This window comes from Sciurus vulgaris (genome assembly GCF_902686455.1).
Source record: "Sciurus vulgaris genome assembly, chromosome: 2".
NCBI classification, from domain to species: domain Eukaryota; kingdom Metazoa; phylum Chordata; class Mammalia; order Rodentia; family Sciuridae; genus Sciurus; species Sciurus vulgaris.
The window spans coordinates 128,802,061-128,816,793 of record NC_136462.1 but is presented as its reverse complement, the minus strand read 5'-3'; the positions used below and the strand labels follow the sequence as shown (position 1 = coordinate 128,816,793).

The 14,733-nt window shown below is 41.5% G+C and overlaps 1 protein-coding gene across 4 annotated transcripts in view; it reads right to left on the bottom strand.

The window, feature by feature from the left end:
* The window catches only part of ATP10A (ATPase phospholipid transporting 10A (putative)), a 171,569-nt gene that overhangs the window by 4,441 nt on the left and 152,395 nt on the right, over positions 1-14,733 (bottom strand). For 2 of the 4 annotated variants that reach the window (XM_079128430.1, XM_079128429.1), the window contains exons 14-17: positions 9,681-10,008; positions 8,200-8,276; positions 4,770-4,895; positions 35-235 (exon numbers count right to left, since the gene is read on the bottom strand). In XM_079128430.1, the coding sequence (XP_078984556.1) occupies positions 35-235; positions 4,770-4,895; positions 8,200-8,276; positions 9,681-10,008 (732 nt within the window). The other 2 variants (XM_079128431.1, XM_079128432.1) reach the window with 2 other exon arrangements.

Sequence of the window (14,733 nt, the reverse complement as noted above, 5' to 3'; positions counted from 1 at the left end):
GAGGCAAAGGGCCAGGAGACTCAGGAAAGCTTACCTCCCTATTCTGGCCACTCTTATAGAGCTGTGGCTTCAAAAGCAGCACATGGGCTGGCACATTCTTATCCAGCACCCCAGTCACAAGTTGGGGAAGTGACGAGAAGAGTAGATTAAAGAATATTAGATACCACTGGTCAATCATGGCGGATGCAGAGAAACCACAGTAAAACTGGAACCAAAATAGGAGGCCCACGAACATCTGCAATCCAGAAAGAAAGAATGACAAGTGATTCTCTAGTTGTCCCTTGCAGTTTCCCATCCAAGGGATCTAAGGGTCCTCCAGAATTTAACTCTAAAGATTATTGATAGACAGCAATTTCTTCCAAAGGCAGCCTGATCCTTGAGCCCTGATGTTGGTTTCTGCCTCTAACTGTCCCTCATACTCTTCCTCCACTCCTTCTCTTTCCTTCAAACATGAGACTGGCAGTGGGAATTTAGAACTCTCAGGAGCAGTCCTGTGAGGGGTGAAGAATTGTAGATCATTAGTGTAAAACAAAATCAAGGTTTGACAGGGTAGCTCTAGGGCTGCTTACATTTCAAGAGGGCCAGTTAGCTACAAACCAGTGACTTCTTCCCAGGACTGTCTTCTGTTTATGCTCCAAACAGAACCTACGTGGGGCTACATCTCTGATTTCACCTCCCTCCTTAGTCACATGCCCTTTTGATGAGGGACAGGGGGAAATGACTGACTCCTGTTTTGAGGGCAGCACAATAGCAAAGGCCATGACAGTAATAGCTTCACTGCTGGGACAGAGCCCTGACTATACCCTGGGCTCCCTGCTGGTGGGTGTGGTATAGGCACCATCTCTGATCTTAAACAGCTAGGAAAGTAGATCCAGGGAGGTACATCAGTCTCCTTAAGCCCATGCTCAGTAGAAGTGGGAGTTGGGCCTTTCTCTTTTTCCACTATTATTAGATCATTGAGACTCAGTAGTCTGAGTACATTAATATGGGGGGCACAGCAATTTATTGGTTGCAAAGTACTATATTTTGTATCTTAAAATGCCCCCAATAGCCTATATGTTCATGATTTGGTTGCCAGCTTGTGGTGCGATGGGGAGGTGGTGGAATCTTTAGAAGACAGGCCTAGTGGAAGGAAGCTAGGTTGCTGGGAAGATGTCCTTGCAGGGGAAACTGGGACCCCTGTTCCCCCTCTTCTTCTCTTTTTGCTTCCTGGTTTCCATGGGGTGAGTAGCTTCCTTCACTACATGAACGTACTCTCGTCATGATGTTCTGCCTTGCCATGGGCCCAAAGCAACCAAGTCAACTGACTACGGACCTAATCTTTTGAAACTGTGATCCAGAATAAATCTACCCTTCTCATGAGTTGTTTGTCTCAGATACTTTATTATAGTAGTGCAAAGCTGACTAACACACAGAACACTCTTACAATTAGCAGCTGTGCTATTTGGTGCAGATTGTTTCACTGCTCTGCCTCAGTTTCCTTGTCCATAATATGGGCATAACCAATGATATTTAGTCATGGCATTATTGTGAGTACTGAAGGACCTAAAGCATTTTTAAAGTACTCACCAAGGCCTGGCACACTGTAGGTGCTTACCTGCAACAGGCTGTTATGTCAGTAGGATCATCAATTTCTTTGAGGTTCAAGCAGGGCTGGTGTTCTGACCATTTATAGAAAAGGAAAATTCAGGTTCCAAGAGGTGAAATGACCTGACCTTGGTCATGGTATGAGCAACAAACCAACTTGTTCAACTTGATCCAGTGGGCAGAGATGGTCCCCAAAGGGAACATGTTAGAATGGAGGAACACTCTCTACTGGGCACTGCACAGGCTGAGTTTGGGTTCTGAAGCTGCAAATATTTACCCTTTCAACCTTGACTCAGTCACATAACCTCTCTGAGCTTTGTTTATTTTGACCTGAAAGTGGCTTTTTGTGAGATCAGGAGAAATGCTAGTCCATGTGGATGAAACATATCCTCCAAGTCCTGTTTCAATCAATGATTGAAATTTCTTACTATGTAACTGTCCCCTTCCATGCCAACAAGAGATAAACTTGGAACTTTTCAATGACTTTCTTCCCTTTCTTCCTCCCACAGGTGACTCTCTCACACTCACCCCCACAGGCTCAGCCTAATGAGTCATCCACAAGCAAATGAAGTCAAGGAAAAGAGGAAGAAAAGTACTTAGATAATTGAGATTTTTTTTTTTTTCTGTACTACCAAAGAGCTTTGTTCACAAACCACTGTTGCCATGGAAACATTTCTTTTCTGCTCTTTATTGAAAAGGAAGGCTAAATTATTCTTAAAACTAATGAATCTCTCATGATAGAAAGCAGAGTGATTATACTTGAACTCCTCACAGAGACAAATGCTTGTTAATAAAGGCCCTTCATCTTATACTGAATAGAAACAGGTACCACCACTTTGCCCTCCCTGGGTCCTCCAACAAGGGCTGGTTCATCATGGCAGACTGGGGGCTATGCCCATCTAGGTGGCCATTCTGGCTTTTGTTTGCATTTAATATGTTGAGGGGCTTGGCCTATGTTCTTGTTGCTATTCTCTCAATCTGAGAAATTTTAATTGGGAATTAAACAGAGATCAGCTAGCTCAACTCCCAAAATGTGCCCCATCTCCCTGGGTCCCCAGAAAAAAAAATCCAAAGAAGGCAACTACAGATGGTCCAAACCTACCATGGTTCAATTTAGGTTTTTTTTTTTTTTTTTTTTTTGGTACCAGGGATTGAACTCCACCTGACTGAGTTGTTTAGTGCCTTGCTTTCCCTGAGACTGGCTTTGAATTCTTGATCCTCCTCCCTCAGCCTCCCAAGCTGCTGGGATGATAGGCATGCAGCATTTTTTTTTTTTTTTTAATTTTAAAATGGTGAGAAAGCAATATGCATTCAAGAGAAACCTTACCTCAAATTTTGAATTTGGATCTTTGCCTGGGCTAGGAATATGTGGTCCTATCTTCTCAAAATGCTGGGCAGTGGCTTTGAGCTGGAGCTCCAATCAGCCATGAGATCATGAGAGGAAACAGGAGAAGCTCTGCAGTGTGCTGTGCTGCTAAGCTAGGATGTTAGGTAGCTTAGGAGTATTAAATGTGTTTTTAAATTGGGATATTTTCAACTTGCAGTAAGTTTATTGGAAGAGTAACCCCATGATATGTTGAGGAGCACCTGTAACTTGCTTTTGTTCCTACTGCTAATGAATGGCAGAAATGACGCGGGACTACCCCCTACCCCACCTCACACACCTGCTCACTCCTGGGAGCCTCTATGTTTGCAACTGCTTGTTTGAGGCCTCACTGTGCTGCGGATTCAATGCCAGTGGGTAGACAGAAAGGAGGAATCAACTAGCAAGGGCAGGAACAGTATACCAGCTTTCCTGGGTTATAGTCCCAGGCAGAATCTAATCTGAATTAATTTCCAGGACCAAACCTATCTAATTAGATATGCCCTGATTGGTTCCGATCATCTGTATTCATTTTCTAGGAGACATTTTGAAAATCAGGCAAGAATGAGTGGGTGGGAAAGGATAGGGAATGGAAAGGTAGGCGTCAGCCTCCCGAACAAACCATTAAGAACATTAACAAAGGGTACGCTGATGTCAACTTAAAGTTAGCATGTAGATTTTTCAAATGGAATTAGAAAAAATACACCTTTTAGCCTATTTTATTTTATTCTTTTTTAGAAGACTATAAGATAATCTACACATCGGATTTTTGAGGTATAGACAGCTAGATTTATGGGTCTAACCTGGAAGGTCTTTTGTCCCAAGAGTTTGTTTAGTCTTGATACACTCAGCCATAAGCTCAGAGGCAGGAGCCCTGAGCAGCAACCCAGCAACTTTTTAGCAGAATATCTAGAAATCTTTAAAAAGTGGGGCAGGATTCTGTGACAGCCTTGTGATCCATCCTGCAGGACTATGGAGAAAACTTTCCAAAGACTTACTAATGAAGGAACTAAGATGAAACATTAAAATTCACATGAAATGCATCAGGCAGGGTGCTGTATTCAACTCCTTAGAGAGAAAGAATTATCTGCAGCCAATCTAGCCTGGGTAAGACTTCACTGGAGGGTCAATTTAGCTATAGACAGAGCTGGCCACAAGGGGGCATGTCAGCCCTGCAAGCCCAGGAGAATATGGTGGCTCCTTTCCTGCTTGACCTGAACCTATACTGGGATGACCTGGAGACTCCCTGACAGGCCCAGGGTGGGTGTGTCTCCAACAAATGCCATTCAATATTGGGAATCATAGTGTGACCAAGACTACCTTATGATCCCAAGACTACCAAGCACACTTCTACTTATTCTTTGATCTTCCCTGTCTGCTCTAGAGAAAGTAGAGTGTCTATAACAGAAGCACACTCCTGAGATACACATGTACAAGAGTGACTGAGAGCTTGGGAGCAGGAGTTAGATGGCCCATGATAACCACAGCCTCATCAGCTTACTAGCTGTGTGACCCTGTGCAAACTGCTGGCTTTGTACTTAAACAAATCCTATTATAAAGTCACATGTGGACTTCTTGTTCCCAGGACTTTCTCTCTCAGAGATGCAGCTTCTCTCATGTGCTCACAAGTTGGTTTTCTGAGCTTACAGGATGCAAATCCGGGCCAAGACTAGATAACTGGGGGACATTTCCAGAAGCCAAGGAAGATGGGATTATAAGAGGCCTTGGGGAGGCCTGCAGATCTCATTTAGATATGGTTCTAAAAATGTCATGCCTTTTAATTAAAAAACTCTATTAAAGACCAGTGTCTAATACCTACTGTGTTTTTGTAGAAGAAATACAGCACCATGTTGGCTAGTCGGGAGTAGCACCAATGTCCATGGACAATTAAGAGTCTCTCCAGATATCGGAATCTTGGCACTGCAAAGTCACTGGCCATCACTGCCTTGAAAGGGAGAAGAATTCCCATTATTGGTGATGACTCACACAGCATAAGGTCTGCCTCACTTAGCCTGAATGAAAGGCAAAACATGGAAGGAAAAATTCAGCTTCAAACACAGGTAACTGTGGCTTGACCACTGTCTCCTTTTATCATCTCTTTTAGTTAAAAATGTGCAATCTCAACAAATGCTCTCATTCAGGGATCATTACCAGATTCATTTAAGGCCTCAAACATTGGCTATACAAATGATGGGTTTAAAAAGATTTTGCCTTTAAAAAAATGTCTCTGCTGAGTTTTTTTTTTTTTTTTTTTTTTTTTTTTTTCTCCTTTATTTTTGTTTGGTGCTTTATGGATATACAGAAAAGTGGAATTCACTATGGCATATTTATATATGAACATAGTTTCATGCTGTCTTTTAACAACCCACTAACTACAGATGTGTGTAATTTTTCCACCTTTCTCCAGTCCTGGATGCTATATTCCTCTAAATCACACCATGATCTCAACCCAAAGATGAACTAAGGTTGTCCTTTTTGTTTGGTCACCCTAAAAGCACATTTTGGTTTATTCTCCCCAGAAGAATAAATAGTCATTTTACTGTATTGTTTAAGGAAAAATGACAGAAAAAAATGTGTATGTCTAGCACACATAGGAATCCCCCCCCCCACCAAATATTTACCATCCAGTTATTTGAAACTGCAAATGCAGAACCCGAGGCTACGGAGGACCAAGGGTAAATCTATCTTGGGCACGTTCTCAGCAGTTCCCTCACCCTCATCTGACTTGAGTCACTATTTTGTTACTCCTCCATTTTTCTTCCTCCAGGAAGTGGGAAACGAAGACCATGTTTCACTTACTTTTACCTATTCACAACATCCAGCACAGTACCACACAAATGGTGGAAGTTCAAGAAACATTTATCGAATGAACAGGAATACTTTTTTTTTCTGACTTTTTCAGCATTTCCCGTTTCAGAATTCATAGTAGTGAAAATTTGACTAGGGCGGTGCCGGTCAATATTACATGCAGAGAAAGTGACAAGTAAATACCTTTTGTATGAAAGACCCTAAAGTTAAGCATGTGGCTGGGGAGGGAACACAGCTGCCACCACTGCTCCTTTCCTCAAAGTAGGAGCACAGGCCTCCTCTGTGGCGATCTCTGGCTCAAATCATGTGAGCAGTGATGGAACAGCTGAGCCATAGGGCACATGCCTTGAGAGGCAGTTTTGAGAGGGTGGAACTTCTAGGTAGGGTGTTGCTGAATGCTTCAATATTTACCTAAGCTACTTACTTACTTTATATATCGCTATTTCTTGCTGTTCTAAGTGCTCAGGTTTACTGGTGAATACGACCCTGTGTCTTGTATTTAATCCAGTAAATGAAGGGACACTGCTGGGTCCTTGCTGGGGTGGCAGCAACATCAGGGATTGGGGTGGAGCCACTGGGGATAAGCAAGGATAAGCGGCAGTGGAGAGGGCAATAGAAATCCTGCATCTCTGTGACACTTGGTCTCTGTGGGTTTAACAGTCCACCATTTGTGGAGCAGTCCCTACAGTCAAGTCCTAGTGAGAACTAAGGGTACAGAACAATCACAACATCTACCATCCTGGCTCCATGGAATTTCCAGAACAGTTTGGGGTCATTTGCAAAGCCACTTTGAGAGAGGTATAAGCATTATGTTTGTTGGTAGATCTGGAGTGAGCAGGAGACCAACAGATGGGACAGCCAGGTGGGCTACCTTAGCTCTAAACAGGTTTTCTTTTCCAAAGACAATCTAGAAGTCTATCTTGCAGCCTGTGAGCCTATTTTTATTTCTGAATGGTACTGGGGATTGGACTCAGGGTCTCACACTTGTTAGGCAAGGGCTCCACCACTGAGCTATACCCCCAGCCTCTTTCTAACAACTGTCCTTTTTGATGGGAGTTTTTAGACTGATGTCCTTGAGGACAGGGATTGTATCTGATGGTCTCTGCAACTTTAAGTCCATGCCTGGCAAAAGTGAGGTGTGAATGAGTGATTTTTGAGAAAATAATGGAATAAATGAATTAAAGAACACATAAAGCCTTTTAAACCCTTATACATTGACAGGAAGCGGTATAGAAACCATTGCTTTGAAATCCTTAATAATTGGTTTGGACAACTAATGATCTAACTTTTCATTCTTGTACAGTCAGTCAGTCCTACTTATCTGTGAGATCTGCATATGCAGACTCAAAAAACTGTAGATGGAATATGTATGGGAAAAAAACCTGCATTTGTACTGAAAATATTCATATATTTTCTTGTCATTATTCCCTAAACAATACAGTATAACAGCTATTTACTTAGCATTTACATTGTACTAGGTATTAGAAATAAGCTAGAGAAGAATAAAGTATAGGAGATATTGTATAGATTATATGCAAATATTATGCCATTAAGGTAAAAGGTTTATTCATTTGTGGACTTTTGTGTTCACTGGGCATTCTGGAACCAATTCCCCCATAGATACCGACGTGTTTCCAACTGGAGACCTTCCATCTGACTGCTATTTTTTACATCAGAAAAGAAAATTAATGATCTCTGTATAGGCCTGGCACACAGTAAGTGCTTAATAATAAATAACTGTGATTTGAATGAATGAATGAGTGAATGATTTAACCAATGAATAAATGGTGGCCAACATCCTGATGTTTAGAAAAACACTGAATGAATGGTTTCCAAAGGTCTCCAATGAGTTTGAAAATGTTATGATATAAATTTGATCAAATGTTGGGAATGTTATAATACTGTATCCAAAAGAAGCACGTTTTTAATTAACTCACGTGTTCAACTTCTGGAACACTGAGAACTGACAGGGTGACAAATGAAAGATGCAGAGCTGCATTTCCATGGGAGTCAAGGTGGCTACATTCCAATTTTATGGTGATACCAGGTTCCAACAGCACTACAGCAAAGGCTGTTTTTCAAATGATATCTCTAGTATTTAAAAACAGTAAATAACAAATGTTTCCCAGGGATGAGCCATCAAGAGCCAGGGAGAAGGCAGTGATTCACCTTGTCTCTCTCAGAATCAGATTCCCCAAAAATATACTTGGATTGACATACGTAGACAGATTTATTGCACATTGCTTTATAAATATGGAGAGTGACGTTCCACCTCATCTTCTCCCACTGGCGTAGCAGAGGTGAACATCAGGTGTATTGAAGACAAATCCCCTAGCTTCATCCGATAGCTCAGGGGAAGGCTAGAACAGCTCATGGCAGGACAGTGTAAGAGGCCAATGGGGGCCACTTGGTGCCTAGGGACAGCCCCAACTGGTCTTTACCTGCATGCCCTCCTGGCCTGAGATGCCCACACCCACGTCCGCCACCTGGATCATGCTTACATCATTGGCTCCATCACCTAGAAACAGCACAGGTGGGAAGAATCATTTGAGATGAAATGTGCAGAATCTAGTGGACCTGATGGATCTTCTTGGGGTCCCCACTGAACTGAGTCCTGGGAAAGAGTATTAGGGAAGATCATGGAAAAGAGTACAACACCTTCCCTGAGAGAATTGAATTAAGCAATCAGAACAAACCATGGTAAGACATCTGAACTGCCAGCCACACCAGTAATCAGCTAGTGCTGAATCACCTTCTAATTTACTGTTCCCTTTTCAACATCAGTTCCTACAGAGCCCTTAATGTGAGTCCAGCACAATGAAAGATGTTATCATTTCATAATTATTGGTTACTCAATTACTCCAGCCAAGTTGCAAGGCTGCTCCAAGTCATACTCTCCTAAGCAGTTCTCAAAACAAAGTGAAGGAGGTTAAATTCTGCCTAGTATACTATACAGCTCTTTTTTCATATTGATTACCAGTCAGTATATCAACCAATGTGTGCACCTTTGGTTTCATTTACTTTATCAAGTCACTGATAGACCAATGTATAAGAACACAAAGATAAGTCAGGGTCCTTCAACACCATCAGGAAAAGGCAAGCAGGGACGTAAAGTCATTATTATTCAGTGACAGTGACCATTCTTAGAACTAGGCAGCAGAATAGCCCAAATCACAGCATATATTTCAAGCTGCACAAATAATAAAAGGGGCAGCTATACAAATCTGGAGTGTTACATGGCAAATAACCACTACTGTGACACTGGAGAAGAACCTAGAAGGTTCTCCAGGCCAACAGAACCTGTGAGGAAAAATTCCACTATATACTCAGTTCTTAAGATGATGTAAAGTATTGCAGCCTGTGAGAATGGATTTATTTATTGAATACTTACTTATCTCTGAACAGTCAGCACATTTGAGCTGTGGGGATTCTGATCATCACTTGTCTCTGGGTCCTTAAAACACTGTAAAGCCTTGGACCCTAGCAGCCTCATGGAGACCAGAACCCCCTGCCCTTATCTCTTTCCTCTCTCTAAGTTGGTCTGGGCTGACACTGGGCATGTAGACCCTTCACTTTTGACAGGACTGCCTGGGACAAGCAGGTGTCTAATGTTCTGTCTCCTAAGAAACAGTAAAAGCTCCATCTTCCCAAATTAGCACTGTTCTTCTAATTTCATGACATGTACCTATACCTACTGCTATATTTTGTGGCTTTCCATTGTAAATTTTTATACTGGGAACATGCTGCTCACTTTATCGCACAGAGTATGATTTCATAAATGGAAAATAATGAAGAGAAATGCTTTTGCTATTTTATGATTTTTCAAGAAAGAATATTGGAAATTGAGGCTGCATTGGGAGGAAGCAGATAAATGAGATGGCGGAGGGAGATGGGCCCCTGTCTGGTCAGCCTGGATACTTGCCTATGGCCAGGGTCATGGCCTTCAGCTTGCTTCTGACCAGCTTTACCACCATACTTTTCTGTAGAGGGGTTGACCGACAGCAGAGAACTGAGCGGCACTGCTTGGCGAGGAAAAGAAATTTGTCCTCCAGGTTTTTATCAAGAGCATAGGCCAAACTTCTTCCATCAATCACAAGGCTTGGGCTGGGGCCAGAGACAGTAGATGTGGCGGAGGCCAGGTACAGAGAGGAGAATCCCACGTTCACACAGCTTTCGGTCTTCTCAGGGGTGTAGGAACCCCTGGACTGCACGTGGTGCAGGCACTGATCCAGCAGGGCTGCACATGCTTCCTGAAACAGACAGGAGACCACAGTAGTTCACTAGGGACGGCACTGCAGACCCAGGTCACCCACGTCAACATATCTAAGCCGATGATCCTTCTAGGACTCCAGACTGGAGTACCTGGCTGCCTAAAAGGCTGCCCTGCAGAAGCTAAGCGCAGCTGAAGAGGACGACTTTCTGCACAGAGGAGAGTGCACCAGGTTTCTATTTAATTGTAGTTTATCACCCAGGACACAGTGCAAAGTTCTGAATGGAGTATCTTTACTTGGGGAGATTTGGCTGGATTATTCCAAATTGTAGCTAGTTAGGGTGAAGATGCCTACCTTTATGTCTCTATACTTCCTTGAATTCCTTACCTAACCCTTCTTTTTTCCTACTGAGCTACCAACAGTTGGACGGAAAACCCTTTCAAAACCTTTGTTGTGATTAGTTCCTAAATAAATGTAATTATCAATGTTCTCTCCAATTCCACCAAGGAAAGAAATTTAAAAATCATAATTATTGAGGCTTTTAATTGGCCATGTCCTTCCAAACCTGGATCTAATTATTTCTGAAAACAAACACAACGTGGGAAGTGCAGAGTGGCTCCTGGTCCTCCACAGTGAGCCACTGGCTTAGTAATCGACCCCTGGCAACACACTATGGAAATCCAGTTGTGTTCAACCAATGCTTATCAAAGACCTATTGTATTCAGAAAACAAAGCAAGACTAGAGGAAAGCAGACTGAGAAAAGATCGTTATTGCCCCTGGGGTGAGAAGCAGGCATCTGGACCCGCAAAACTCATGACTATCTCAAGTCAAAGACAGGCATGTTTACAACTGATATTGGCGATGGGAAAATACACTTCTAGGATGGGGTGAGGGGCATGGTGGTAACTGGGAAGACTTTGAAGAGGATGTGGATAGCATCCTAGCAGCACAGTGAATTCTTGGTCCTAGCACAAAGCACTGTCTAGGCTAGTTCCAGGTAAGATGGAACAAATACATTCCATCTCATCTCTCCCTTGAATGCACTATTGTAGCTGAACAGAATGCAGAAACCAACCATTTGTGAACTCTGAAAGTAAACAGGAACAATTAGATTGGGGAGAAGACTAGCATGCTAAGGATAGGGAATGCGTGTTGAGTTTTCACTTTTTTACTCTGGTAATCCCTGCATGGTCCAAGGTACCAGGGAACCTGGAGTGGACATCGGCTTGAGGAGGAAAAAACAACAAAAAACAAACAAACAAAAGACAAGAAATGCCCAATGCTCAGAGAAAATGAAGGAAATCTTCACTTTTACCTATTTATTTTTCCTCTCTTCTCTCCAACAGTCTCAGGTGATTTGCTATGGTGCAGTGGCAGGAATAGCCCAATCAATGGGACCATCTCCTGTCAAAGACTGAGGGAAATGAGCCTCTCTTTTTATGATAGGAGCTGTGGTGTCAAAAGGGCAGGATAACGGCTGCCTTTATTCTTTCTGTCCTCCTTGGATGCAGATGGAGGTATGGGAAATAAGGGATGAACAACGTAGCTCAGACACCAACCTTCTTGCTGCAGGACTGAGTAAGGGGTTTCCAGGGAACCAGAAAGTACTGGGAAGATTGTAAAGAGGGATCAGTTTGGCTAACTGATCCCATAATGTTGTTTATGAATTTCTGGGTTCACCCATAAGCTGTACACACATGGGAAAAACTCTAAACAAATAACAATGCCTTTGAGAATTAAACTGGCACAGACTGCCACACTAGTTTCAAATTGACCTCTGGAAGGTAAAAATGCAGATTCTAAAAGGGATGCTAAGAGCCCAACAAAGGCTAAACAAATCTACCACTGAATCTAACACCCAGAAGCTGTTCAGAACATGTGGCCCAAACCCAACAAGGTTAATCATCTGCTTCAAAAAAAAAAATCAAAATCCATACCCTCCATAGAAATTAAAAATAAGAGGTTCATAATATAGTATTTTAAAAGCCCATGATACAATTCAAAGCTTCTCAGTGTACAAAGAACAAAGAAAATATCAGATTATGGTAGAAAAAGACAATCAACAGAAGATGACACAGACGCTGGAGTTACCTGACAAGGACTTGAAAGCAGCTGTTATAAAAATGTTCTAAGAAGTAAACGTGAACATTGTGGAGATGAACAGAAAAACAAAAAGTCTTAGCAACAAACAAACAAACAAAACCATAGACAACATATAGAAAAACCAAACCGAGGTTTCAGAACTCCAGGTGCATTAACCAAAATGAAAAGCTCACTGGATTCCAAACCATTTAATAGCTACTCTGCCCTCTAGGGGGCAGGCTGTAACTCCACATTCCTAAGGCTGAGTTCTACATAGTGATTTCCTTCCCAAGAGCCCAGCATAGAAAAGGGCCTAAGAATAAGTTCACAGTGACAAACCTGACAGACACCAGGTCAACCTCACAATGATATCAGAGTGATGTGATGTGATGAAAATGGTACTTTACGTCCTTGCTCTTCCTCTCCCAAATCCCAAACTCCACTTTAATCAAAGGAAAAACATCAGACACATCCCAATATGGTGACCTTCTAAAAAATACCTCGCCAGGACTCTTCAAAATTGCCAACATCATCAAAAACAAAGAAAGTCTGAGAAACTGTCACAGCCAAGAAGAGTCTGGGGAGACATGACGAATACATGTAATATGAGATCCCTGGAACAGAGAAAGGATATCAGGTCAAACTAAGGCACTCTGCATGTAGTATGGACCTTGGTAAGTAATAACACACTAAAATTGGTTCACGAATATAATAAACGTACTATGTTTGTGTAATAGTACATCAGAGAGAAACTGGGTGTGGTAGTCTTTCCAATTTTTCTATAAATCTAAGCACATTTTATATACTAAGCTTATTTTTAAAAAATCACCAAATGGGTTTAGTAGTGGAAAGAAGATAACAGGAAAATGTCAGTGAACTTAAAGATAGATCAATAGAATTATTCAACCTGGACAACTGAGAAAAAAGTTGAAGAAAAAAAAAAAAAAAAACCACCAAGAAATCCCCAGGGACCACTGAGGCTATACCAAAAGACTTAACATTCAGGTCACCAGTGTACCAAAGAGGAAGAGAAAGTACAGAGAAGTCTTTGAAGAAATAATGGCTGAAAAGACCTCCAACTTGGCAAAAGATAACTCCACAGATCTGAGAAGATGATTGGATCCCAGAGTATAAACCTAAAGTAAACCATACTGAAATACATCATAGTCAAACTGCTTAAACAGCAGACAAGGAAAACGTCCTAGCAGCAGCTAGGTTAAAAAAAGAAAAAAAAATCATTAGTTACAAGGTAACAAGGATTCAAATGACTGTGTATTTCTCATTAGAAACTATGGCATCTGGAAGGAGGAATATTTTTCGAGTGTTGAAAGAAAAGAGCTGCCTTTTCAATTTTCTATATGTAATAAAACGTCCTTCAGGAATAAAGGTGAAATAAAGGAAGTTCTTCACACAAAATGGGGATCATGCCACAAGGAAACTTGGGAAGTCTTATTTGTTGACCCCTATTATACAAGAATTGAGTCACTGGTTTACAACCAGATGTCACTGGCCTTTGTAGAAGACATCACTGATACATTACATAAGCATTCTTCCCAGGAGAACATGAACACTCACCAAGAGCGACCAGACTTTGGGTCATTAAAAAGCAAAATAACCTGTTGCATGTCTGTAATCTCAGAGATTCAGGAAGCTGAGGAAGATGGATCACAAGTTTAAGGAAAGTCTGGGCAACTTATGGAGATCCTGTCTCAAAATAAAAACTAATGAGGGCTGGATATGTGCTCAGTGATAGAGCATCCCTTGGCTCAATCCCCAGTATGGCAAAAAACAAACAAATAAAATAAAAACTAATTTCAAAGAATTTGAAACCATAAAACGTAAGCCTAACCACAATGGAATTAAACTAGAAATCAAAAACAGGAAGATAGGAGGAAAATCTCTAAACACCTGGAAAGGAAAAAACAAAAACCATTAACATTTGTGAATAATCCATGGGTCAAACAGGAAGTCCGAAGGAAAAAATTTGAAAACTGTCTTGAACTGTATGTCATAAAAACACAGCTCTTTAAAATTGTGAAATGCAGAGAAACAGTGCCTAGAGAAAAAAATTATAATTTATATTGCTTATTTTAGAAAAGAAAAATGTTCTTGAATCAGTAACCAAAGAATCCATTTTGAGAAGCTAGAGGAAAATAAAAGCCAAACAACCAAAAACTGGAAATAACAAAGAGCAGATATCAATAAAATAGAAAACAGAAAAAGAGGGGGAAATAAATCAATGAAACCAAAATGTATCCTTTGAAAAGGTCAATGTAATTGATAGACCACTACCAAACCTGACCAAAAGAAAAGATGCAAATTACCAATATCATAAATAAAAGAAGGTGTATTACTACTGATCCCACAGGCATTAAAAGATAATAAGGTAATGCTATGAACAAGTGGTTCACACTGTCAGTGTTCTGAGATCTTGATAGTTGAAGGTCTGGATGTGGAAGTGAGAAAGGAAAGGTAAATCTGTGTGTGAGTCCCAAAGAGGCTTCCGGAACCTTGACCACTGAGAAGGCCAGGAGAGGAGTGGAGTGGACCTAGCGAGAAGGCTCACTGCTCTATCACAAAACCTGTGAGCCACTATGAGAACATGCTTTAAGGGGAGCAGGTGTGGAATGAGAGTCTAGATTGGGACGGTACATGAAGTAGATACTTGCTACACACTTGAG